This window comes from Dipodomys merriami, unplaced genomic scaffold (genome assembly GCF_024711535.1).
Source record: "Dipodomys merriami isolate MVZ:Mamm:240054 unplaced genomic scaffold, mDipMer1.0.p SCAF_98, whole genome shotgun sequence".
Lineage (NCBI taxonomy): Eukaryota > Metazoa > Chordata > Mammalia > Rodentia > Heteromyidae > Dipodomys > Dipodomys merriami.
Window position 1 is genome coordinate 233,950 of NW_027206601.1, and position 27,971 is coordinate 261,920.

The 27,971-nt window shown below is 42.6% G+C and overlaps 2 protein-coding genes across 7 annotated transcripts in view; one reads left to right on the plus strand and one right to left on the minus strand.

The window, feature by feature from the left end:
* The window catches only part of CUNH7orf57 (chromosome unknown C7orf57 homolog), a 19,799-nt gene extending 18,201 nt beyond the window's left edge, over window positions 1-1,598 (minus strand). The window contains exons 1-2 of one of the 3 annotated variants that reach the window (XM_070014520.1): window positions 1,449-1,598; window positions 431-673 (exon numbers count right to left, since the gene is read on the minus strand). In XM_070014520.1, coding sequence (XP_069870621.1) covers window positions 431-485 — 55 coding nt within the window. In that variant the 5' untranslated portion in view covers window positions 486-673; window positions 1,449-1,598. Of the gene's footprint in view, window positions 1-430; window positions 674-1,438 lie in introns of all 3 variants that reach the window. The other 2 variants (XM_070014521.1, XM_070014522.1) reach the window with 2 other exon arrangements.
* Sun3 (Sad1 and UNC84 domain containing 3) lies at window positions 1,289-27,339 on the plus strand. Of its 4 annotated transcripts, none has more exons than XM_070014517.1 (10): window positions 1,289-1,396; window positions 10,150-10,211; window positions 12,979-13,082; window positions 15,277-15,317; window positions 15,883-16,054; window positions 17,419-17,503; window positions 20,045-20,160; window positions 22,090-22,257; window positions 24,145-24,237; window positions 27,065-27,339. In XM_070014517.1, the coding sequence occupies exons 1-10, from the start codon at window positions 1,383-1,385 to the stop codon at window positions 27,182-27,184; spliced, it is 975 nt and encodes a 324-aa protein (XP_069870618.1). In that variant the 5' UTR covers window positions 1,289-1,382; the 3' UTR covers window positions 27,185-27,339. The 4 variants fall into 4 exon arrangements, with proteins under 4 accessions (XP_069870618.1, XP_069870617.1, XP_069870619.1 ...); XM_070014516.1 differs by lacking the exon at window positions 1,289-1,396 and adding an exon at window positions 7,292-7,532; XM_070014518.1 differs by lacking the exons at window positions 1,289-1,396; window positions 22,090-22,257 and adding an exon at window positions 7,292-7,532.
* The last annotated feature ends 632 nt before the right edge of the window (window positions 27,340-27,971 follow it).

The following is a 27,971-nucleotide window of genomic DNA, read 5'->3' on the forward strand; positions in this document are numbered from 1 at the left end:
TAGCCCTCTTCTCTACTGTCTGTCTCCAAGCCTTCTGACTATGCAGAGTAAAAAACAAAACCAACAAATAAAAAATGAAAGACAGCATATGGAGGCTTCTTCCTTTCCCTCTCAGCTTCAAACTGTGTACATAAGAAGCCCTGGACTTCCACTGGATTCGCCTTTCTTGTATCTAGCTGTTTGAAGCAAGAAACATTTAATTTGGTTGAGTCCTAAATTAGAAGCAAAAGCTAGGGAGCCAATGGGGCTGTGTAGCTGAGAAAGTTCCTTAATCAACATTCAGGAAAACAGCATGAGCGTTACACTGGGTTAATTTACGACCCAAACATTTCCAAAAGGTTCTTATCCATAGCACCATGGGGGGGGGGGGGGAGGGAGTGACGGGGGCGGCAGCTCCGATCGCTCCAACAACCCCCGAATCCACACTCACCGCAGGGAGCATAGCGGTGAGTGGTGCTCTGCACTTCCTTGCTGGTATTCCTCATGGCCTGGCGCTGGGAGCACTTCCAGAGGAGCCCGGGGTTCTGGGGTTAGCTGGGCTCTGCCGGCCCCACCCGCTGGTAGCTGCCGCCGAAGAAGCGAAGTCCACGCCCCCTCCCCGTCTTCCGGCCTCCACCTGACACACCTGCACACGCCTCCGGATCGGCGAGCAATGCACATACAACAGGGCACGCTGGAGGCAGAGCAGGGGCGATCAGGCCGGGGGCACAGCGGGCAGGGGGCACGGGGCACGGGGCTCAGAGGGCAGGGGGCTCAGGGGCACGGGGCTCAGAGGGCAGGGGGCTCAGAGGGCAGGGGGCACAGCGGGCAGGGGGCTCAGGGGCACAGCGGGCAGGGGGCACGGGGCACGGGGCTCAGAGGGCAGGGGGCTCAGAGGGCAGGGGGCACAACGGGCAGGGGGCAGGGAGCTCGGGACTCAGAGGGCAGGGGTCTCAGAGGGCAGGGGTTCAGGGGCACGGGGCACAGGGGCACGGGGCACAGGGGCGCGGGGCAGAGCGGGCACGGGGCTCAGAGGGCAGGGGGCACAGCGGGCAGGGGGCTCAGGGGCACAGCGGGCAGGGGGCACGGGGCTCAGAGGGCAGGGGGCACAACGGGCAGGGGGCAGGGGGCTCAGGACTCAGAGGGCAGGGGGCTCAGAGGGCAGGGGGCTCAGAGGGCAGGGGTTCAGGGGCACGGGGCACAGGGACACGGGGCACAGGGGCGCGGGGCAGAGCGGGCACGGGGCTCAGAGGGCAGGGGGCACAGGGGCGCGGGGCACAGGGGCACGGGGCAGAGCGGGCACGGGGCTCCGAGGGCAGGGGGCACAGCGGGCACGGGACACAACGGGCAGGAGGCACAGCGGACACGGGACAGCCGGACACGCAGTTTGCTGGGTCCCATGCATGCCGGGCACACGGTAGGGGCGCGTCGCGACGGGTAACCAGCCGGGGCCACGCACGCAGGTGTACCAAGGTCCAGCTTGAGGTCTCCACCGATTCAGGGCAGTGCCAGGGTTCACCTTCTCGCCGAGGTTCTCGGACGTGCGACCTGTGTGCCACCTGCAGCTGGAGTTTGTCCCGGGCGGGCGGCGGGGGCCAACCCCAAACTCCCAACGCAACGCGGAACCTCCACAGCACGCGTCTCCAGGGCAACGGCCGAGGGGCCGGCCGGCGGGCGCGGCGGGAGTTCTGCAAGCCAATAGGGATAGCAGCAAGCGTGACAGTAAGCCAATCAGAGCCGGGCATAGCGCGCAACCGCAATCTGCCAACTGCCGGGAGCCGCGGCGGCGCACCTTTGGTGCTGGGGGCGTGGCGAGACCTGATGGGGCGGGGACACGGACCGGCTGACCTAGGGGGTGGACTTAGGGGGCGGGACCAGAGACGGGCGCTGGAGGTGCGGCCAGGGCTGGTGCTTGCGGCTCCTGCCGTTCTCCCCCATGAAAACGAGTTACTTCTGTAAAGCTCTCCGAAAAAACCTGGAGCGTCTACCACCATGTTTTCCGGGAAACAGTCTCACCTTAACAAAGAACATTAGTAACTGAAAATATTATGAGTCACACTTCACAAAAATGGAGATTACCTGCATGTGCTTGAGAGGGCCAATAAGAGCTTTGACCCAATTCCGTGGGAGACACTTTTGTTACTCAGAAGGTTTCATATGAACCTGTCTCAATAGTGGGCATCATTACTCATTACTTGTGCTAATTACTTGTGAGAGTGAGGGATAAATGATTAGAGCATCAAAGGAACACAAGACCTTGACTTCAATCCTTGTGTGTGTGTGTGTGTGTGTGTGTGTGTGTGTGTTTGTAGCACCAAGAAATTAATTCATTTCCAACAACTGAGATAACCCTGATTAGCCTTAATTTTTTTTGCTAAAATTTTTGTTTTTTAATCAAGACATTTTAGCCAGGCATCAGTGATGTACACCTATAATACTAGCTACTGAGGAGATTCAAAGCCAGTCCAGACATACAAGGCTATGAGACCCTTATCTCCAACTAAGCAGAAAATAAAAACAAAAATACAGAGATGGTATGGCTCACATTATAAAGGTTCTGCTGTGAGCTCAAGGCCCAGTACCAGAACAATAAAAATGACTTTTTTGGCTTACATGGATATTTGACCAGGTAAGCAATACAAAGTGCTGTTTCGGTTATGCAAGTATCACCTTGGAAATCAAGTGAAAGATAATATCAATGTGCAACAAGGATGAACACTGTATTTTATCTAGCTGTAATATAATATGGCGAGTAATTCCAAGGATCTTCAGCTGGCTCAGTCAGGTAGGTCATCAGCACTTCATACAGCACCTCCGGAGAGCGAGACAATCCATCGAGGCACAGAAAGTGAAAGGTGGACAAAAGTTTATTTACACTATTTACAGCAGAAAGGGGTCTTGAGACTACCTTGTCCTGGGCTGGATAACCCAGAGCCAAGAGCAGCCTCAACCACCAAACCTCCAAGCCTCCAATAGGCAGCCCTGACCCCAAACCTTTATTAATCGGTCTGCAAACCACCAACCCCAGACCTCCAAAGCTCCAAAGCTCCAAAGGGGAAGGCTCTTCCCTTTCTTCCCCTCCTCCTCCACTGCAAGCCTCTCCACTCTCCACAGGCCTGCGCTGCCCTGCTCTGGCAAGCTTTCCCCTCCTGCCGTCTCTCCTCCACTCCTTCTCCGCACTCCCTAATGGTGACCCCCCTACCTTCCCTCTACCTTCTCCTCTCCGCTCCTCCGGACTGGGGTTTTTTTCCTACTCCCCCAGCCTCGGAGCACGCAGCCTATATATTACCTAGATAGGCTGCGTCCCACCCCTCCACCCCCCACTAACAGTTTCAATCCACCATTCACGCTCCTCCCCTAAGCTTCCCCCTCTCCAATCCCAATCGGCAGCTCACCATGTGGGCTCGATGCCCCACCCCCTCCAGCGGCACACTCCGCCCCCTTTCCGCGGCACACTCCGCCCCCTTTCCGCGGCTTTGCCCGCCCCTTTCCTGGGCAGGGCTCACCCCTCAGGCGTGCTCCGCGGGGCGGTGACGTCAGCCTCTCTAAGCCCTGCCCCTTCGCCTGGCCTGGTCTGTAGAGAGGTGAGGCTCGCCTCCTGATGCCCCGCCCACTACAGCAGGCCGGGCCAGGGCGCCACACTATTGGGCCCCGCTGATATCCGGGCCCTAAGGGTTATGACAACACAGCAATGCAACATATTTGTTCCTTTTATATGGAGAGGTGCTTAGGCTATCTCTCACATCATGAAGTGCTTCTTTCGTGGGAGTGTATTAGAAAACATTTGATCGTAGTAACTGAGACTGTGATGACTTAAAGGTGTCTTATCCTATTTTTTCAATTGGATTAGCAAAAGAGTGCAGGATTTACCCAAGCAAACAGGTTCCATACTAAATGAAATCCTGAAAAGAAAGCATTACTTACTTTTGAAGTGTTATGAAATTGCAAGTATTTGCAGATCAAACAAGAATCCAGGTAACGATGCAATGCAAATGAAAATAAGACTGAAGGATTATGAGAAAAATCTCAGTGTCTTCGCCGGGCCCTGGTGGCTCATGCTTGCAGTCCTAGCTACTCAGAAGGCTGAGATCTGAGGATTACAACTTGAAGCCAATCCAGGCAGGAAAGTCCATGAAACTCTTACCTCCAAATAATCACGCAAAAGCAGTAAGTGGGGCTGTGGCTCAAGTAGTAGAGTGCTAGCTTCAAGCAAAAAAAGCTCAGAGACGGTCCCTAGGCCCTGAGTTCAAGCCCTAGGACTGATTCACACACACACACACACACATCTGAGATTTGATAAGAGCCTCTTGGGTTTATCTGTGTAGGCTGGCTTTGAGCCATGTTCCTTAGATCTCAGTCTCTTAAGTAGCTAGGAATTACAGGTGTGAGCCACTGGTGTCTGGCTTGCTGATAACTTTTATTGAATACAAATATTATACTTCTTAAACCTTTTATACTATTAATGTCATACTTTATTAAATTTTTATTGTCTTTAAATAATTGTACAAAGGGGAGTCAATTCAACATGTTGATTGATGAGTACAATGCATCTTGATCAGTGTCACCCCTTCCATCATTCTCTCCCAATTTCTTCCAACCCCACCCATCCACTCAAGTTATCTGGCTGCATTTTCATGTTTGTACATTAAATATTATGGTTTTTATATTGTGTATTCATTTTTATATTTTATATGCAAAACATTTATATTTTATGGTATATCTATTCTTTATTGTGTAATAATATTTTATATAATATTTTTGCATTGTGTATTTAAGAAATTTCTGTAGATATAAGTATTTTAATCCTTTTATTTTTCTAACTTGTATGCTAGAGTTAAAAGTCTACCAACTTTAGGATTACAGGTGTGAGCCATGGGTGCACGGTTTTTTGTTGTTGTGGTGTTAGTGGAGTTTGAATTTAGGGCCTCGTGCTCTTGCTTAACTTTTTTTGCCAAAAGCTGGTACTCTACCACATGAGCCACACTTCCACTTCCAGCCTTTTGCTAGTTAATTGGAGATAAAAACGTCTTGTTCCCTGCCGCTTACCCCCCCCCCCCCCCCACAGGGCTGGCTTCAAAACAGGATCCTCAGATCTCAGCCTCCTGAGCAGCTTGGATTACAGGTGTGAGCTGCTAGCTCTTTTTCCTCTCCTGTAAGGCAAGTCTTTTTTTTTGGGGGGGGGGCGGTGTCCAGTCGTGGGGCCTGAACTCTGGGCCTGGGCGCTGTCCCTCAGCTCTTCAGCTCAAGGCTATTGCTCTACCACTTGAGCCACAGTGCCACTTCCAGCTTTTTTCTTATGGGATGCTGAGGAATCCAACCCAGGGCCTCATGCATGCAAGGCAAGCACTCTACCACTGAGCCACCTTCCCAGCCCCTGTAAGGCAAGTCTTAACAAGCTATTACATATGATGACATCCTCAGCTTTTCAGGTATAAGAATGTTTTTATCTTGTTTCTGAAGGCTAACTGCCTAGGGTAGTGTTCTTGATTAACCACTATTTTTCTCTTTGACCACTTTGAATGTACCATTTACTCTGTTTATGCCAGTAAACTTTCTGCTGAGAAATCTGCCAATGTCTCACACAGTCCACTGTATGTAGTAAGTCGCTTTCCTCTTCCTGATTTCAAAATTCTCTTTTTGTATTTTGAAAATTTGATGATAATATGTCTCTGTGAAATCTCTGTGGAGTTTATCTTAATTGATGGCTTTTAATCTCCTGAGTCTAAAGTCCACACACATGCATGGGAGGTTTTCAGTCATTATTTCTTTAAATAATTTAAATTTAAATATTTTATTTCTTTAAATTTCTTCCTCTTTTTTTAAAAGAACTTCCATAATGTAGTAATGTATATATTTATTCAATCATTCTGTGGGGTCTTACAGGTCCTGTATGCTTTCTTCACACTTTTTTTGGTTATCTTTTTCTCTCCTGACTAGCTTTAAAGGACATGTCTTTGAGTTCACTGACTCTTTTGTATTCACACTTGCAATTTCAATACATCAAGTTGGAGTGCTCTATAGCAATCTGGCAATGTATCCTTTTAGTTAAAGATTTATGATTAGTCCATTTTCCACTGGAATTTTACAGCTTTCTACCTGAATCCTATCCAAAAGGTACTTTTTCCCATGGTGTCTACCTAATTACTGTTTCTGGAATAGGGGAGGATTGGAAGTGAGGACCTTCTATTCAGCTGTCTTTCTAATGGTCCTCTAAATGCTTCACCCTTTAAAACAGATCAAAGTAAGATGCCATTAAGTGCTGAGATAAAATAATTACCACACTCCAATTTTACACGCCAAACAACCTAGTTCTTCCTTCAATCTAGCCATTCTGTTTTTAGGTGTGCATCTAGGAACAACCTTTAATGTGCATAAAAATATTCATTGTATATTATTGTATTGCAGAAAGATTATACTCAGTACATAGCTATAGAAAATAGGAAAAGGGATTTATATAGATGTAAATATGCAATACATGAAATATATAATATATATTATATAGTATTATATTACATATATTATATTGCATATGTTTATAACACTAATATTTTACATATGTAATATATATGTATGTAATAGATAATAAAATACCATAGAGCAGGTAAAATGAGCATATTAGGTTATCTTGATAGATATGTCAAAATAGTAGCATATCACATATTTAAAGCAGTGAAAGTATTACACTTAATACATATATATGCAGTAAAATATTTTTTAATAGATGGGAGTGAAATGTATTAATTTTTCCGTTGTAGTTTTCTAAGAAAAAAAGGGAGATGTGACTGGGCAGTATTGGGGTTCTTCCAAAAGAAATATATATATATATATATATATATATATATATACATATATATGTATATAGCCAGTCCTGGGGCTTGAACTCAGGACCTGAGCACTGTCCTCAAGCTTCTTTTGCTTCTGTTTGAGCCACAGTGTCACTTCCAGCTTTTTCTGTGATTGTGGTACTGAGGAATTGAACCTAGGGCTTCATGCATGCTAGGCAAGTCTCTACCACTAAGCCACATTCCCAGCCCCCCAAAAGAATATTGCTGATGCTTTATTAGTTTTTTCCAAAATAGCATTGAAACAAGCACACAGAACAAGTATCTAGATTGTCTATAACAAAGCAGCAGACACATAGGGGGACCTTCCGGTGGGTATAAAATAAGGTGCAATGGAAGGGAGATGAGAGCTGGATCTGTGTTCAGCACAGATCTGCCTGGTGGCAGATCTGCCATTATGAGGTGTCACACAGAATGATGTAATAGAAGGCTCAGAGGCTTTTCAGAATCTTCATAGTCTGATTCTCCCTCTTGCAGGAGAAACACTCATGAAATAAGACACAAATAAAAATTGTTATGTGTAGCTTCAAGTCTTCCATGAAATAGGAAAGAGCATTTCCACTAGCTCTTTGCTCCTTGGTCAGGGGAAATGAGTGGAAGACCAAAGCCGAGGATGGGTACGCGTTTTTTCCCAAGCTGCTCGGAAGAACCCAGCAGCACTTCCAGTATTGATGACTTGCTGTCAGAGAGAGAACTCCCTGATGCAAATGGGTATGGTTTTCTGAAACAGTTTGGTTACACAGATCATATCTTTCACGACTGCTGTCTGCAAAATAACTCGTTCCTTTCCTGTTTTGAAAAAACATTTCCAACCATTTCTCTCTGGTGCTTTCTTTTCAATTACAGTACTTCCTATGGCATACCATTCTCTTTCTGTGTCAATGACATTTAGATTAATTACAGGGGACTGGGGAGAGAGTATAAAAAAGAAACCCTAACTTTATAGACCATGATAATGACAATTTGCATTGTGAATGTTAAATGTGATTGTGACTTTAAGTATCACTAGCCCATAATACTGTGAAATTTGTGAAATTTATGTAATCACTTAATCTCAATAAAAATTATTAAAGAAACCCTGCCTTTTGTTTTTGTTTTTGTTTGTGCTGGTACTAGGGCTTGAACTCAGGGTCTGAGCATTGTGTTTTGTTTTATGTTAGTACTAGGGCTTCAATTTGGGGCCTGAATGCTATCCCTTAGCTTTTTAATTCAAGGCTGGCACTCTACCACTTGATCCACATCCCCTTTTTCCAGCTTTTTTGTTGATTAAGTGGAGTCTCTCATATTTTCCTTCCCCAGGCTAGCTTCAAAATCTTCAGGTCTTATCCTCCTGGGTTGCTAAGATTATAGATATGAGCCACCAGTGCCCAGTTACCATCCCTCTTAAAAAGCAGTATTGAAACCTGAGAGATTACTCAAGTTTTCTTCAAAGTACCAGTTGATGCACTTTGATGAGTGGAGCTTGATAATAGACTTCAGACTCTATTGTATTACACACTTGTATGTATTACACACTTGTTTGGAATAGTAGAAACAATTTCATAAATGGATACATATTTTGAGCTAATAACTATGTTTCCCTTGACAAAATGTTACCTGAAAGCAGGCAGGGCCAAATGGCCACTTAGCTGGGTCAATCAAAGTTACTGCCCATCCAAGTTGACCACAAGAATATAATAACACAAGAGAGATGGGTGACAATATTGTCAGACACTTTGTACTCATATACTCTTTTGTAGAATGAACTTCTTTGTTCAACTACTTAAAGATGATTAAAAAATTAAAAAAAAAATAACACAACCATCTCAATAGTACCAATGAAGCACTTGTATAGACACAAAAATATCCAGAAAAATTAAGAGATTTCTATAGATTTGTCAGGACAGGAGGAACAGCATCTGAACAAAAATCAATCAGGCTCACCTTAAATGGCCAAGTCCTGAGGCTGGGTGAAGGCCTAGGAGGGTTTTTTGGGGGGGAGGTGGTTGGAAAGGAAAGAGATAATGAGAGAGAGGGAGAGACAGTCAGAGACAGATAGAAACAGAAACAGATACAGAGAGTGAGACAGAGGCATAAACAAACCTTTTGTATAGTGAGGTAATCATGAATCATCTTCATTTAATTCAGCCCATGAAGAGAGGCCATATCTAGGTGCTGGTGTGTCACCCCTGTAATCCTAGCTACCCAGGAGGCTGAGATCTGCTAATTACAATTTGAATCCAGTCTGGGCAGAAAAGTATATGAAACTACTATTTCCAGTTAAACAAACACAAAATATCTCCCCCAAAAAATCAAAACAAAAAAAAACAGAAATGGAGGTGTGTTCCAAGTGGTAGAGCACCAGCCTAAGTCAGAACTTGGATAGGCCATGAGTTCAAGGCTCAGTACCAGCATACATATACAAAAAAGAGTCTTCTACCTGAGGTTATTTAGACAGTGAACCCTCCACCACTCTCCATGTGACCAGTACTATTTAAATGGAGTTTGGTTTGAAGCAGAAAGTGGCTTGGGAAAAGTTCACTCTGCTGCAGCAATGACCTGTTGTTCTGGCTGGTGGTCATCAAGGTTGATTTATGGAGGGTGCATAAGCTATTGAAAGGTTCAATATGAGGTCATTGAAGTTTCCCTATGGTGTTAAGCTGTAGTTTTTCAACATCCCTTTGCCATTACAATTTGAGCCATTATGATGAGAGTTAAATCCATACATCTAGCCAATTAAGTTATGAATATTCATGTAATTAATCTCTTTTCTAATGATTATGCATAATTTCATTTTAATTTTTAATTATTATTTGTGCCCCTCACTCTTGCTTAGATTTTTCATCCAAGGCTAGTGCTCTGCCACATGAGCCATACCTCACTTGTGTTTTGCTAGTTAATTGGAGATAGAGTCTCATTGATTTTTCTGCCTGGGCTGGCTTCAAACTGAGATCCTCAAATCTCAGCCTCCTAAGTAGCTAGGATTATAACATGAGCCACAAGCACCTGGCTTTTGTCATAGTTCTTTAGCTTGATACTTAATTTCTACCAAAACGAAAACTTTTTTTTTCCTTTTGCTCAATCTATACTTGAAACTTCCAGATTATGTATTTTTGTTTTCTTCTTGCAAGCATTTAAACAATATAAATTAGACATAAAGAACTTCAGAGTTCTCTCTCTCTCTGTACAAACATGAAAACTTTTCTCTTAATTTCAAAGATAATAGGTTATAAAGTAAGTGAATTTATAGACACAACCTAGACTTGCATGCAATAATTAAGTCCGAGTTAAAGGTTAATAGTAATGGATTACCATGTTAAATTATTTTTTATGGCTTTTGCTTTTATAGGTTAGTGAGATCATGGAAGATTATCCTAACTCTCGCATTTACATTGACTTTTCTTCTCGTTGGTAAGTTTTCCCACTAATCATAAGAAAGCTTTCAACACAATGCCTCCAGTTGAGGGAAGGGGGTCTACAGAAAGCAGAAACATGGAGTTGCATATTCTTGAAGTATTTTCATCACTTATCTGTCATAAAATTAATATGAGCTTTCTACAGAAAAATTTAAAAGTGCTCCTTTCTCTGAATTATACATTGAAATCACAAAAGTTGTAGTCAACTTAAGCAGAATCCCTAATAGATCACATTTTACTTTGTATAAATTTGAGTGGCTCAGATAGGGAGATTTTGACAACCAAAACCTTTTCTTAATAGTTGAACCCAGGACCTCATATTTTTTGGGCTAATGCTTTCCTACTTGAGCCATTCTCCTTTGCCATTGGTTTTCTCTTATTTTCTGTTCTGTTTTGTTTTTGTTTTCCACTGGTTATTTTCAAGGTAAGGCCCCACTTTATGCCTTGACCAGCCTGGACTGCGATCTTCCTACTTGTTTCCTTGTGTCACTGGAAATGACAGGCCAGTATCACTGTGCCCAGCTATTGATTGAGATGGAATCTTATAAACTTCTTTATTATCCAGACTGATCTTTAATCACCATTCCTTAATCTCTACTTTCCAAGTAGCTAGAAATAAAGGCATGAGCCAGTGTACCCACTCAAAACTGCATCTCATCACATGGTCCGAAAGATACCACTGTGTAATGTCCTGTTTGTGACTTCTGACCTGTCTTTATGACATGTGCTTGCATTTCCTAGTTTCCACTTTAGTGACTTGCTCAGGAAGACCCAGCATTGACAGTAGATCTGTTTGTGTTCAGGACTTTTTTTTTTTTTTAAATTTTGCCAGTTCTGGGTCTTGAACTCAAGGCTTAGGTACTGTCCTTGAGCTTCTTTTGCTGAAGGCTAGTGCCTACCACTTGAGCTATGGCTCCACTTCTGGCTCTTTTGGTAATTTATTGAAGATGAGTCTCATGGACTTTCCTGCTCAGGCTGTCTCTGAACTGCAATCCTCAGATCTCAGCCTCCTGAATAGGTAGAATTATAGACATGAGCCACTGGCATCTGATAATTAGACCTCAATTTCCTTTGACATCTATTAGTCACCTTTACATTCCTGTAAAAAAAATCCTGAGAGAATCAACAGAAAGAGTTTATTTCAGGGCTCCGGGTTTAAACGATTTCACTCTAATCATTTAGTCCATTGCTTTTGTGTTTTCTCTCTCTCCTAGAGGACATGCATGTTACCCCAGGCATAGGCTAAATCACTTGGTGATGACCCACAGGTCTCTTAGCTTTGGCTTGGCTTTCTTCTTTCTGTTCCTCTAACTAAAAATAGTCCCTTCTTCAAGTTCATGGATCCTTTCAGCTCAAATCTGCTGTTGAACAGAGTTTCAGACTTGTAAAACAGTGGATCCTGTAAGTCTTTTTCTGTTTGTCTTTGAATAGAGGACTGCCCTTAAAGTGTCTTACTTCCACCATCTTCATCTTCCATGATATCACCAAAGGACATATTACTTTTAGGAATGTCATCTGCCTCCACATAAAGTATTTTATAAATATTTACCAAAAAAAGAATTTTTCTTTGTTTTGCAACTTCTCAAGGCTTTAGAATGTGAGTATGAGTTACATAACAAAGCCTTTGCTGGATCAAACTACTGTGTCATACCTTGGGCAGGGTAATTTATAAAAAACAGGAATTTATTACTCCTAATTCTGGAAACTGGAAGTCTAAGATCAAGGCAGATTCACTTTCTGGGGAGAGTTTGATCTCTGCCCAGATAGCACCAATTTGCTGCATATTTACGAAGTGGAAGGAAAGCAAGGCAACTCCTTTCAGTATCTTTTCTAAGGGCATTAGTCCCACTTATGGAGATGGAGACTTTGGGACCTAATTATATATACCCCAATAACTTCTTCCAACATTGGGTATGAGATCCCAATATATTAATTATGGGAGATACTAACATTCCATCCACAGCAACACTGTTCAAGGAGGATCTCATGTGACTGCTTCTGACAATATTTTTCAGAAAGTACTGACAGAATAGGAAAAACACTTTTGGGTCCGGTCGCGGGGCCTGAACTCTGGGCCTGGGCGCTGTCCCTCAGCTCTTCAGCTCAAGGCTAGCGCTCTACCACTTGAGCCACAGTGCCACTTCCGGCTTTTTTTTCTGCTTATGTGGTGCTGAGGAACCGAACCCAGGGCCTCAGGCATGCAAGGCAAGCGCTCTACCACTGAGCCACCTTCCCAGCCCCAGGAAAAACACTTTTGAAAATTAAGAAGTTGACTTTAGTTAGGTTCCCATAATCCTAGATACTCAGGAGGTTGAGATCTGAGGTTTGTGGATTGAAGGCAACCTCAGCAGATTCTCAAGATTCTAATTTCCAATTAAACAGCAAAATGGGGCTGTGGCTCAAGTGGTAAAGCATCAGCCTTGAACAAAAAAGCCAAGTAAGAGCTCCTAGCTGGCATTTTACCACATGAGCCATAGCACCATTTCCAGCATTTTGCTGGTTAACTGGAGACAAGAGTCTCACAGACTCTCCTGCCCTTGCTGGCTTCTAACTGCGATCCTCAGATCTCAGTTTCCCAAAAAGCTTGGATTATAAGGGTGATCCTAGTTCATTGCTTTATTTTTTATATTTTCTGACAATCAATCTATTTGGGCAATGTTCTCATTAGTTCAACTTCTCCCTATATTCTCCCTTCCACAACAGAACCTTTTCCTCTTTCCAGATAATCTTTTTAATCAGCTTTGGCTTTTTTTGTTTGACAGGATTTAGACATCATGAATGGCTTAAAGAAACAGAGTTTCCTCAAAAATCCAAACAATTATATGCCATAATTGCAGAATACAGTTCACGGCTGCATCATTACCAGGTGATATTTTGCTGAATTATAGTTCCAACTCATTCCTGTGAAGTTTAGAATATGATCTCAGTTAGTAGTATTTTATCTTTGTCTTGTGTTGAGAATATCTAAATAGAAATAACTTAAGGGCAGAAGTTATTTTAAAATGTGATCATTCAAAGTTCTATAAACATTCTCCATAGTCTCTGATCCCCAGAAGAAACTCCAGCAAAAGGAAACCTGCAAATGTATCTTTATACTGCCACTCTACTCAGTGTAATGCTCTTCTTCGCCCCAAAGAGAGTTAGATCTCAACCCTGAGACTGAAGCTACCACTTAATGTCCCCCTATGGCCCACCTAACATTCCAGACTAAGCCTTGTCCATTTCATGCTAGATCTCTGGAAGTTAGAGGCAGAGGGAGAAGGAACAGTGGCCAAGGTCACCATGCCTCCAAAGGAAGGAGGAACAAACAAATGGAGTAGATTGCACACATGCATTGACTTTTCAACACTCAGTGGCTTCATTCTTGGATCTGATTGGCTGCATAATACTTCATGCCATTTTCCCAAGGGCCTCTGAAAATGTCTGCTTCTCTGAACATCCAGAAATTGCTTCATTCCAAAATCTCTTGCCACATGGAGTCCCTAAAGGGCAGAGGCTGCACAAATATGTTCCCTGCAGCATCCCAGGCCAGTAAGGAACATCCCCCCTGGTTGATCCCTGGAATCACTCAAACTCCTAAAGACACCAATGGCCACATAGACTGGGAGCCTGTCAGCCTACAATATTATCTGTCCTAGGCCCTAACAAGAAAGGTAGTTCTCTTCTGACATCACATCCCAATCCACTTAAAGATTAGGAAGGTGAACCAGAGTGACTTGTGCAGCAGCCTGGGGCTGGCTGCGTGCCTCCAACTGGTAGAAGCTGAAATCTAAACCCAGACTTGGCTGAGTTCACTCCCTGCTATGTCCTGAGAACAACATCATATCGTCTCACACACAGCTTAGCCTCAGTGGCCCTAGATGATCACAATGAAGAGTTTAAGCCCAAAGACTTCAAATTACTTGCTCCAGCATTTAATGGATTTACATCTAAAATCCTATATTAAGCAGCAAACTTAATTTATTCAGCCAGATGTATAGACTACCAGTATTCTCTTCTAATATTCACTTAGAAGTTATTTAAAAATGAGATATTTTCATGAGTTTTGCTGAGGGGAAAAAAGTTAATGGATTGCATCTCACTGATTTAGGCAATGGTAGCTCACTCCTGTGATGCTTGCTACTCAGCAAATTGAGATCTGAGGATCTAGGAAGCCAGGCTAGGCAGACAAACAAGAGGCACACAGCTCTCATTATCAAGCAAAAAGTTAGAAGTGGATGTGTGGCTTGCTCAAGTGGTACAGCCTTGAGCAAAAAGCTAAGGGAAAGTGAGTGCAAGGCCCTATGTACCAGCACAAAAAATTAAATAAAAAGACATTAAATTGCTCAGCAGGAGAAAAGATACAGGATATTTTTCTCCTACATTTCATCCTGTTTCCATTATAAAATTAGTACACATCATACAACAGCTTCTGTAAAATACCCTGTACACTGTTCTGTTTGGGGCAGAGTAAGCTGATAGAAGCTGACATTTTTGTTTGTTTGTTTATTGTGCCAGAATCCTGGGGCTTGAACTCAGGGCCTGGGCATTATCTCTGAGTTTTTTCCGCTCAAAGCAAATGCTCTACCACTTTAGCCACACCTCTACTTCCAGCTTATGCTGGTTAATTGGAGATAAGAGTCTCAGGGACCTTCCTGGCTGGCTTCGACTGTGATCCTCATATCTCAGCTTTCTGAGTAGCTAGGATTACCTGGCATAATTAGGCTCTTGAGATGAAATCAACCTGACTCACTGTCCTTCTCACTTGTTTTTTCCCTTCTTTGATTCCTTCAGCCTCAGACTCTGGAGGCGGCCATCTTAGCCCTTGCTTTGAATGTCCCACTCTATTTAAAAAATCAAGGAGCCTCATTAGCGCAGTAGGTAGCGCGTCAGTCTCTTTAAAAGATCAGGGGTCACCTCTATCTTTCCAGGTATAGCGGTGTAAGTCCCCTGAGGAAGGTATTCCTGTATCTCATGGTGTATATCAATTTTGTGATTTCAAAAGAATGACAACTCAATCTGAATAGGCAGCATTCAGAATGATTTTATCTCTTTTTCAATTTCCCTCCCCCCCACCCCAGGCCAGATTTCGTATGCCTAAGGAGCAACTGGAGCTTTTAAAGTGAGTGAGATTTTCTGCTGTGTATGGTCAAACATGCTGAAATGGTTTGATAAAACTATAAAACCCAAGTGGTTTCTCTATAGTAGAGTTGACTGCTCTTGTGTGTCACTTACGGGCCATTTTCTCTTGTCCTCCTTAAAAATGCAAATCTGCTTACAATAGCACATATAGCTGGGCATGGTAGTATGTACCTATAATCCCAGCACTGGTGATGTTAAGGCAGGAGGATCATAACTTTGAGGATTAGTTAGCAAGTGCCCGGCTATATATAAGATTCTGTCTCAAAGATTAAATTAATTAATGAATTACTTAAGTAAAATAGCAGAGATATGTATACACACATGTATGTGTGTACGTGTGTGTGTGTGTGTGTGTGTGTGTGTGTGTGTGTGTGTGTGTGTGTGTATTATGTATTCACCCCAGTTAAGACAAGTTAGAACCAGCTCTGTGTTCCTTTGCTTCTCTTCTTTGGCCATAATGGCATTTGCTGTCTTTCCTTTATTCTTTGTTTTGAAATGCACAGAAACCAGATACTTCCTTTTATCTTGTGATTCTCCATGAACAGGAAGGAAAGCCAGACTTTGGAGAACAATTTCCGTGAAATTCTGTCTTTAATTGAACAAATTGATGTTCTGAAGGCATTGCTTAGAGATATGAAGGATAGCTCACAGAATTATAGCTGGGCTAGTGCTGGAGATGCCTTACAAGAACAGGACAGCCCAGAAGTGCTGGATGAGGCAAGTGGGCAGGCTGTGGGAGGGGGGATGGCATGGGGATGGGGTGGCCTTGTGTGCCAGTCCCATTCTTTTGTCTGTGTGCAACACGGAGTCCTCACTGCTGAGTGGCTCCAGACTTCTTTGAAATGCTTCCTTTCTTTCACTGGAGCTTGCCCTGGAGACTCACTCCTTCTTCAGACTGTGCCACAGAGATGACTCTGCATCCCCAAAGGACTTACTTCCCACAAAAGGTATAGTGCTTCTGTCCTCAGCTTCGGCACCAGCCGTGGAAGAGGAGTTTTAGGTTGTGGAGTGGGTTTTTCAGGGTAGAGAAAAGCAAGGACCATGCATTAGGCTAAACTCACATTCATGAAGAATCTTTTTCTCCAAGGGCCATTTGGATACTTATCATTTGATGGCCATTATCAGTACAGCTGGGCACCAGTGGCTCACACCTGTAATCTTAACTACTCAGAAGGTGAGATCTGAGAATCACAGTTCAAAGCCAGCCTGGACAAGAAACTCCAAGAAACTTATCTCTAAATAACTATCAGAAAGCTGGAAATGGGGCTGTGGCTCAAAGTGGTAGAATACTAGCCTTGAGTACAAAAGCTCAGGGACAGCATCCAGGCCCTGAGTTCTAGCACCAGGACTGGCACACACACACACATACACACACACACATACACACACACACACACACACACACACACACACACACACACACACACACACACAATTATCAATATAGGCAGACAGCCCCAGGAAACCATATAAAACACATGCAGTTTGAAGACTACAGTTCAAAGCCAGTCTGGGCAGAAACGTCTGCCTCTTATCTCCTACTATCCCGCATAAAGCTAGAAGTGAAAGTATGCCTCAACTGGTAGAGTACCAGCCATGAGCAAAAAAGCTAAGGAAGAGCAGGCAGCTCTGAATTCAAGCCTCGGTATCACTATTCACACACAAAAAAGAACCTTATGTTATTTTAATAGATAAAAAAATAACCTCCTCCCTTCGTTCCTTCTGCCCTCACTCCTTCCCTTTCTTTCTCTCTCCCTTCATCCCCCGTCTTTTTCATGGTACTAGATGTTGAACTCAGGGCCTGTGTGCGCTCTGAGTAATCACTGTGGTGCAGTGGTTAGGGTTTTGGAAGAAGCAGCCAGGCCCACTGTGCGAGGCAGCTGGCAGAGATGTGGTTCCCTCCTGTGTTCCCACATTCCAAACAGGCAGAGTAGCAAGTTAGGCATAGCAGGGGAAGCACTGAAACTGTTATTTTGCCAATTGCATTGGGCCTAAGTCCAAGTCAACAAAGCAAGTGGTCAAAAACCAAAGCAATGGTTAGAAAAATAGTTAACTGAAAACTGCTCTGGTAATTATTGCAGGAAATGTCAAACTTGGTACATTATGTACTTAAGAAGCTGAGAGAAGACCAAGTTCAGATGGCTGATTATGCCCTAAAGTCAGCTGGTGAGTATGGAGAAATGAAAAGATGACTGGCAAAACACATTTCAGAAAGAACACATCAAAGTGGATCACAATTTTTATTAGGAAAAGATGTTCCTTCATAGGGTAGCCAGAGGAGCAAATCTATATGACAAAGAACTTAGACATGGTTGTTGATGCTGCTGCTGCTGCTGCTGCTGCTGCTGCTGCTGCTGCTGCTGCTGCTGCTGCTGCTGCTGGTGATGTGTGTGTGTAGGCCTGTTCTGGGACATGATCTCAGGGCCTGGGTGCTGTCCCTTAGTTTTGTCACTCTACCACCTGAGCCACACCTCCTGTTTTTTTGCTGGTTAATTGGGAAGATAAGACTTTCCCGCCTGAGTTAGCTTCAAACTGCTATCCACAGATCTCAGCCTCCTGAGTAGCTAGGATTACAGGCGTGAGCCACCAGATAGAAATGGTTGTCTTGATTGATTTTTGAATACAAATTTCAGAGAATAAAAATTTGCAACTTCAATGTTGACTTAAATGACAGACAAAGAAAACTGAGACACAGAATGAAGTTTGGGGAAGGCAGAAAATAGTTTAAGCATAGCAGACTTGACCACATTTTTTATTACATACAACAAATCTCACACATTATTAGTGATCAAATGGCAGGGTTTAAAGGCCACTTACTATTCTAAATATTTTCCAATTTAATTTAATTTTAATATTCAAATCACCCTGTCTTGGTCTACAAGCAAGATGTGTTTAATGAGCGGTGTTGAAGGAAAGAGGCAGGGAGAGTATGAAAGAGAACTTAGGGGAAAAAATGAACTAATTTCTTGACTATATAAAAATAAGCAAAGAAATTGAATATATCCTAAAACCCCTTTAAAAAGGAAATTCTAAGCTAGGTACCATGAGTTACATCTGTAATCTTAGCTACTAAGGAGGCTGAGACATGAAAGATGGAAGTTCAAAGTAAGCAAGGCAGAAAAGTCTATAGGACTCTTATCTTTAATCAACCAGCAAAATGCCACATTGCAGGCATAACTCAACTGGTACAGTGCCAGCTGTGAGCAAAACAGCCAGGTGAGTTGTTAGCACTGAGTTCAAGTTCTGATTCTGGCAAAAAAAAAAAAAAAAAAAAAAGCCAGGCACCAGTAGCTATAATCCTAGCTACTTAGGAGACAGAAAACTGAGAATCATAATTTGAAGCCAGCCCAGGCAGGAAAGACTGTGAGATTCTTATTTCCAATTAACCACTCAAAAACTGGAAATGGCACTGTGGGTCAAGGTGGAAGAGTGCTGGCCTTGAGCTCCAGAGCTCAAGGACAGCGCCTAGGCCCTGAGTTCAAGCCCCATAACCTGCAAAAAAAAAAAAAAAAAAGGAAGTTCTAGGGCTATGGCTATGGCTTTAGTGGTAGAGTACTTGTCTAGCATACACAACACCCTGAATTTGACCTCTTTTTTTGGGGGGGGTCCAGTCATGGGGCCTGAACTCTGGGCCTGGGTGCTGTCCCTCAGCTCTTCAGCTCAAGGCTAGTGCTCTACCACTTGAGCCACAGCGCCACTTCCGGCTTTTTTTCTTTTTTGCTTATGTGGTGCTGAGGAATCAAACCCAGGGCTTCAGGCATGCAAGGCAAGCGCTCTATCACTGAGCCACCTTCCCAGCCCCCCTGAATTTGATCTCGAGCACTGCATTTATAAGTAAAAACAAAAACAAATGTACTTACTGTCTTACCTGTATAACTGTAACCCCCCGGCTCATTACCTTTTCAATTAAAAAATAAATTGTGTATATACTTATATATGTCTATATTTGTAAGTATAAAAATAAAATATAAATCTCAAAGCTTAGATGTTTCATTGCTCTTTTTAGTTTTAATAAATAAATTAATTCATTTAGTGCCAGTACTAGGGCTTGAATTTACAAGCTTGAACTTTTTTTATTTTTTTGTGGCCAGTCCTGGGGCTTGACCTCAGGGCCTGGGCTCTGTCCCTGAGGTTCTCTGTGCTCAAGGCCAGCACTCTACCACTTGAGCCACAGCACCACTTTCAGCTTTTTCTGTATATATGGTACTGAGGAATCAAACCCAGGGCTTCTTGCATGCCAGGCAAGCACTCTACCACTAAGTCACATTCCCGGGCCCCACTTACACTCAAACTTGTCACTATACCACTAGAGCCACACCATATTTTCAAGTTGTTGCTCTTTAATTGGAGATGTTTATTAGCTTTGTCTGCCCGGGCTGTCTTCCAACCACAATCTTGAGAGCTCAGCCTTCTGAGTAGTTAGGATTATAGGTATGTGCCACTGACACCCTATCATTATTTAATTTCTTTGTCACGAATTGGTGCCAGAAATTTTGTGAAAATACACAAAGCAAACAGGACTTCCTCAAAATGATTACATTGCAGAAGAAATGAAATTTGACATACTTTTTCTACCTTTTTCTGAGTATGAATTTTACTTTGCTTTGTAAGTTTTCCCATAACAGGTTTTAAAGGTCATCATTAATTGCAAATGATATGTGTTGAACTGTGCTTGTTCTTTATTTTAAAAATATTTTGTAATTTTAGGAGCCTCTATCATTGAAGAAGGGACCTCAGAAAGTTACAAAAACAATAAGGCGAAACTGTATTGGCATGGGATAGGGTTCCTAAATTATGAGATGCCTCCTGATACCATTCTCCAGGTAATTGAGATTGACATTTTCTAATTTAGTACTCGGCTATAGTTGATCACGAAAATATGAATGTTTAAAATGGAGGCAATGTAAGAATATTCAGACTTGTTACCCAACCTGAGATCTCCTTACCTGACTTAATTATTCCACTGCACAAATTATTTGTGTTGGTACATATTGTCTATTAGTAGTTATAAGATGAGTTTTCAATCCAACATGTCAATTTGTGAGTACAATCCATCTTGACCAGTGTCACCCCTTCCATTCTGCTCCCTTATTTGGGATAGATACATCCCCTCAAGTCACTTAATTCATGTTCACATATGAACACTGAATAGCACCACTGCATTTGCCCATCCTTCCTCTCTACATTCCTCTGCCTCCATTTCCCTTCAGTTCTACCCTCCTCAGACAAAACATGTTTCAGTTTCCTGGTATGCATTTTGTTAAACTGGACATTAATTGTTCAAAGGAGTTACACCATTGGAGTCTACCCCTGTGCCCTGTTGTATTCCATATTTTAGTCAACTTGTTTGTGTAGATATGCATATGGTCCTAAATACATTTTTGTATAAATTGTAATCAATAAATCATGGTTGATTCATTTATTATTATATATTCTTTAAAAATCAGTAAACTATGGGCTTGGAATGTGGCTTAGTGGTAGAGAGCTTGCCTAGTATGCATGAAGTCCTAGGTTCAAGGCCTCAGTACCACATAAATAGAAAAAGCTGAAATATCACTGTGGCTCAAGTGATAGAGCACTAGCCTTAAGCAAAAAGAAGCTCAGGGATAGTGCTTAGACCCAGAGTTCAAGTCCAAGGACTGTCAAAAATCAAACAAACAAACATCTATAAGTTGTTTTCTGGCCTCTCTTTTCTATTAAAAATCTCAATCATCCATCAAGTAATTGTGAAAGTGCTTGTCCTATAAGTACCAATACAAGCTGATTGCTATTAAGTCCAATTATAACAGAAGAAAGTTCCAAATAAGATTTCCATATAACCTTTTAGTTCCATTGCAAAAGTAAGAGATATTTACAGATGGTAGAGCACATCCTATGATCTGCTGTCTGACATTGGTATTAAACCCAAAATTTGTAGCAGGCTGTATTTTAGATTTAGAAATCACAAACCTCATTTTTCTTTTAAACTACCAGGACCAATATTGCCATTATCATCATCCCCTCCAACCACTACCATTATCACTACCACCACTACTTACCACTGTCATCGCCATGACAACCACTACCACTCATAACTACCAATACCACCACTATCATTACCATCACAATCATCACTACCACCACCATTATCACCACCACCATCACTACTATCACCATAACAACCACTCTGCCACTACTACTACCACCACAACCACTACCACCAATCCCAACACCATCACTGCTACCACTATCAACTTTACAACTACTATCAGAACCACCAGAAGTACCATCACCACTACTACTACCATCACTACCAGCACCACCACTATCACCATAAAAACCAACATCATAACCACCACCATCACCACTACTACCATGACTATAACCATCATCACCACCATCACCACCACTACTACTATCACCACCAACATAACTACCACCATCACCACTGCCATAACCACAATCACAACTACCACAGTCCCACTTCCATTATGCCTTCACCAGCATAATCAGCATAACCATCACCAGATCTTCTAGCTGCCTTCCAGCAGTCCACAGTCCAATAGAGTAAGGACAGGATATCTGCTCATGTGATAAAGGACTCTGGTTGACAGAAGCATGAAGTTCTTGGAACAACCACTAAGCCTAGGAGTATTTGGAAAATTTACCTACCTTTAACCATAGACATGGTAGAGATAGACAGTCAGTAGGAATTGATGTATGGGTGGGTTTATATACCCAGAGAAGAGATTAATTCCATGATTTCTTTGCAGCCAGATGTACACCCTGGAAAGTGCTGGGCTTTTGCAGGTTCCAAGGGTCATATCCTAATCAAGCTTGCCAGGAAGATTATACCAACAGCAGTTACCATGGAGCACATATCAGAGAAGGTGTCGCCCTCAGGAAACATCTCCAGTGCACCCAAGGAGTTTTCAGTCTATGTGAGAAGCCATCTACATGTCATTCAGAGTGGCTAGAAATTAGGAGCTAGACTCTCAGTTTGATTGTACAACTAACTAGTTGAGCTTTTGTTGAGAGAGGTGAGCAGGGTGCCAGTGGCTCACATCTGTAATCCTAACAACAACTAAGGATGCTGAGATCTGAGGATTTCAGTTGGAAGCCAGCTTGGAAAGAAAAACCCATGAGATAATCATCTCCAGAGCTGGGGATGTGGCTTGATGGTAGAGTACTTGCCTAGCATGCATGAAGCCCTGGGTTCTTCAGTACCACATAAACAGAAAAATCCAGAAGTGGCGCTGGGCCACTAGTGGCCACTAGTAGAGTGCTAGTCTTGAGCAAAAAAGCTTAGGGACAGTGCCCAGGCCCTGAGTTCAAGCCCTTGAGTTCAAGCCCTAGGACTGGCAAAAACAAAAACAAACAAACAAACAAAAGTCATCTCCAATTCAATACCAAGAAAATAAAAGCCGGAAGTGGAGATGTGGCTCAAGTGGTAGAGTGCTAGCCTTCAGCAAAAAAAAAAAAAAAAAAAAAAAAAAAAAAGCTCAGGGACAGCATCCAAGCCCGGAGTTCAAGTCCCAGGATAAGAGAGCAAGGGAGAGAGGGAGTGAAGGGGAGAGAAGAAGAGAGAGGAGAAAGAAAGCAGAGAGAGAAAGCAGAGAGGGGGAAGGAAAAGTAGAAAGGGAGAGAGGGGAGACAGAAAGGGGGAGGGAGAAATGGATGAGGTGATTCATATGATCTAATTTTAGCTTTTTTTTTTACTTATACACACACAGCTGAAAAGTTAGATATTTCCATAGACTTTGTAACAGACTGTCCCACCTATTCCCATCTGCAATTCTTCTTAAGCGTCCAAATTCAATGACTTTAGCTATTGCTTTAGGGGTTTGCCTCCAGAGTCCTTTAAACACTCTTCCTTGGTTCTTCAGTCTGGGTTATTATCTGATGATATCCTGCAATAGGATGAAGGATTCTTCTATCTTCTCAATAGCTTTTGATGTTACTGAAAAAAATAGGGTTATGAAGATGTAATTCATATCATCTTTAGCCCATTAATTCGAGATTCACGTTGATGTGGTTTTTAGTGTCTATGACCTCACTCACCTTTGCAATATCTTTACTCTTCCCCAAATAAATCCACAGCTCTTCAGCAGTGCCTTCTTTTTCCTTCCACCACACCTCCAGGCCCTGGCAATCACTACCTCCCTTTACAGATATTCCGAACATTTTATGTAAACATGTAAGATATAGTCTTTCATGAATTTTGTGTGTGCCAGTACTGGGGCTTGAACTCAGGCCTATCTAAGGCTATCCCTTAGATTTTTTTCACTGAAGACTGCTATTCTAACACTTGAACCACAGATCCACTTCTTAGCCTTTTGGTGGTTAATTAGAGGGCAGTCTCACAAACTCTCCTGCTCAGGCTGGCTTTGAACCACTCTCTTCAGATCTCAGTTTCTTGAGTTGCTTGGATTATAGGCATGAGCCACAGGTTTCTTTTTTCTTTTTTTTTGGTCCGGTCATGGTGCCTGAACTCTGGGCCTGGGCGTTGTCCTTCAGCTCTTCAGCTCAAGGCTAGCACTCTACCACTTGAGCCACAGCGCCACTTCCGGGTTTTTTCTTTTTGCTTATGTGGTGCTGAGGAATCGAACCCAGGGCCTCAGGCATGCAAGGCAAGCACTCTACCACTGAGCCACCTTCCCAGCCCCACAGGTTTCTTTTATATCCCATCTTTTCAAGGTTCATCCTAGCACCCTGTCCCTCAGAGATACACAAAATATCTCGGGAATTATTGCTACTTGAACGACAACACCCACAAGTTTTAACCTTTCATTTATTACAACCTTCATCTCCATCTGCTTTCTTTTCAGGGCATCACAAAAAAATGTGATGGAGAAGAAATTTTCCTAGGACAATTTGCATATAACAAGACAGAAAACACTGTTCAAACATTTGAACTCCAGGTAACGAGTACCCAGGGAAATAAGTCTGGCTCCATTGCTAAGAGGATTTCCTGGGCTGGTTGCATGTGAGGTGGTGTGTGAGATTAATTAGGACACATGTTTGTGCTAAGCAAGCCTCAAGAAAACCTCAGTTCTGTGGAATTTATTGCAAAAGATGGACAATTGCAAACGCTGTTTCTCAGTTAAACCTATCTGCTATACATTGTTTCTCGGTCCTCTTCCTCCATCTCAGTACTGGGATCAAGCCCAGCTCTCTGCACATGCAAGGAGAGTGCTCTACCACTGAACTACATCACCAGTCCCTCCTCCTTTTATTATTATTATTATTATTATTATTATTATTATTATTATTATTATTATTATTTTGGTCATGGGGCTTGAACTCTGGGCTGGGGGGCTGTCCCTGCATTCTTTAGCTCAAGGAGAGTGCTCTACTGCTTGAGCCACAGCACCACTTCCAGTTTTCTGAGTGGTTTATTGGAGATGAGTTTCTTGGATTTTCCTGACTCCTGGGTAGGTAGGATTACAGGCGTGAGCCACCGGCGCCCAGCTATCCTTTATTATTTTTGAGGTTTGGACTCAAAGCCTTGTGCTTGGACGGCAGGTACTCTCCCACTTGAGCCAGGCCTCTTGCCCTTCTTGGTTATAGTTACTATCATGCTTACAAAGTTCTTTCTAGGACCTTGAATTATAGGGTTTCATCCTTTTCCGTGGGCTAACCTGGAACTCAGTCCTCCTATATATGTATATAACTGTGCATGTGTGTGTGTGTGTGTGTGTGTGTGTGTGTGTGTGTGTGTGTGTGTGTACCTCCCATGTAGCTAGGATGGCAGTCATCTCAATTCTCAATCTCTTCCTTTGATACTAGTAAGTTTGATAGACACTGTCTCATATTCCTTGGGTAAAGGGGTTAAAGATGCTGCTACAATGTGGGTAGAGGAAGAGAAATATTTACTACCATATACTATGAATGCAAGTATGAGAAAATCTGGGTGCTAGTGGCTCACACCTGTAAGCTACTCAGGAGGCTGGAATCTGAGGATTGCAGTTAGAAGCCAGCTTAGGCAGAAAAAGTCCAAGAGACTCTTAACTCCAATTAACTACTCAAAAGCCAAACATAAATAACTATGGCTCAAGTGGTACAGCACTAGTCTTGAACAAAAGAGCCTTGAGCAAAAGAGCAAAAGACAGTGCCCAGGCCTAGAGAGTTCAAGCCCCAATACTGGTACATGCCTCCTCCCCACACACATACCAAAAAGAAAAATATAGAAAAAGAATAAAGAACTTTCCTGGGGCTTGAACTGAGGGGCCTTGCTCTTTCTCAGTGTTCTTGCTCACGACTGGTTTTCTGTAACTTGAACAGCACATGCCTATAAATCTAGCTACTGAGGAGTCTGAGACCTAGAAGATCATGATTCAAAGTCAGCCAGGGCAGAAAAGCCTGTAAGATTTGAACCATTAATTTTTAATCTTCCTGAAACCTACTTAGTTGTGTGAAATACATTTTCATCATCTCTAATTAGCCACAGGAGGGGAGTGAAGGAAGGTAAAAACCTGAACAAGTATTTGTCACTCCTAGGTTTATATTGAGGAAAAAAACACAAAAAACATTGGTTCATTGTGTGTGTGTGTGTGTGTGTGTGTGCTTGCATATATGTCCCAGCATTGGACTTGAACTCAGGGCCTTGCACTTTCATTTGTATTTTTTTCATTCAAGGAATGCAATACTACCATCCAAGCCAAACTTCCACTTCCAACTCTTTTGGGATTAACTGAAGACAAATCTTATAGAAACGCACTGGTGGTTCATTCTGTAATCCCAGCTACTCAGGAGTCTTGAGATCTGAGGATCATACTCTGAAGCCTGCCTCCAATTAATTGCCAATTAACTGGCAAAAAGTTGGAAATGGAACTGTGGCTCAAGTGGCAGAGTGCCAGCTTTAAGATTTAAAGGCTAAGTTAGAATGTGAGGCCCTGAGTTCAAGCCCCAATCCTGGTGTACACACACACACACACACACACACACACACACACACACACACACACACAGATTTTCCTGCCTGGGCTGGCTTCAAATTGTGATCCTTCATGTCTTTGCCTCCTATGATTACAGTCCTGAGCCACCAGCTCCTGGCTGGGCCATTTTATATAAGGGACGTGAGCATCTGTGGATTTTGGTAACAGCCCAAAAGCCCTCTTCCTGCGCAGATACAAGGCATGTCGTCAGAGTAATTGATATAGTTGTGGAGTTTCACCTTTGATTGTATATCTGTATTCATTTAGACTCACATATTTATTAGGGGGTTGTTTATTATTTGTTTATTATTTGTTTGAGATAGGGTTTCACTATGTAGTGGAGATTAGCCTTGAACTTAAGCAATCCTCCTTTCTCAGCCTTTCAAGAGCTGAGGCTAGAGATATATACCACTATACTTGGTTCATGTATTTGTTTATAAAGTTGGCTTCATAGATATGCTTTTTTTATTTAAATTACCTTTAAGTAAATGTACAGAGGAGTTTCGATTTAACATGTTGGTCTTTAAGTAAATGTACAGAGGAGTTTCGATTTAACATGTTGGTTCAAGAATAGATATGCTTTTCATACAGCAAACTTTCTCCCCCTTTCTCTGTCACAGCCAGCAAACAGCACTGAAGCACGCATATCCAGACACCATATTATCTTTCTCCTTCTCTGTTCATGAACTCTTTCCTTCTAGTGGCTTGTTTTCTCATTCACTAGAAAATACTTGTAGTATGTCAGCATTCATTGGGATTGTTGGTGGTGAATTTCTCCATAAGGAATTTAATTTCTCTTCTTTATTTTCAGCATGAAGCTCCTGAATCTTTACTATGTGTGAAACTCAAGATCCTTAGCAACTGGGGACATCCAAAGTATACTTGTTTGTACCGGTTCAGGGTCCATGGACTCCCCAGTGAAGAGACATAGAGGAGTACAGTGGGTGGTGACAATGCAGCCAGAATATTCCAGGATTCTTATTCCCTTAGATCAGGTTGAATCCCTGAGAATCAAAATTCGGAGTTGAAAAAATGTCTCAAAGCAGTTCCTACTTGCTAATAAAAAGTGAACAAATTTTACTAATAAAACACACAAGTAAGTTCAACATCCTTGTGGTAGTTTAATTTGTGAGAATACATTATGCTGTAGTTAGAACAATGAGGTGATTGTGTGTGTGTGTAAAAGACACACACACACACACACACACACACACACAGAAACAGAGACAAAGAGAGACAAAGAGAGTACTGGGGCTTGAACTTAAGACCTGGCATTCTGCCTTTAGTTTTCTCACTTAAAGCTGGAACTCTACCTCTTGAGACACACTTCTATTTCCAACTTTTTGTTATGAATTAGAGATGACAGTCTCTTGGATTTGTCTGCCTGGGCTGGCTTCAAACTGAGATCCTGAGATCTCAGACTCAAGAGTATCCAGGATTATTGCTGTGAACCACTAGCACTAGTCTTCAGAAATGTTTTTCGTATTTGGGAGAGGATGGTCTTATTCCATAGTTATCATCACCATGACATCTTATTTATCTCCCTTTACCATTGTTGCGTGGTCTAGAGGCACTGGACAATGCCATAAGAGAAGAAACAGATAATTTTTAAATTAGAGATAAAACTAGCCAGGAATTCTAGCCATGACTATTTGCAGATAATTTGATGCATTTTATGAAATGCAAGTCTTCTTTAAAAAACTACTAACAACTGCCAG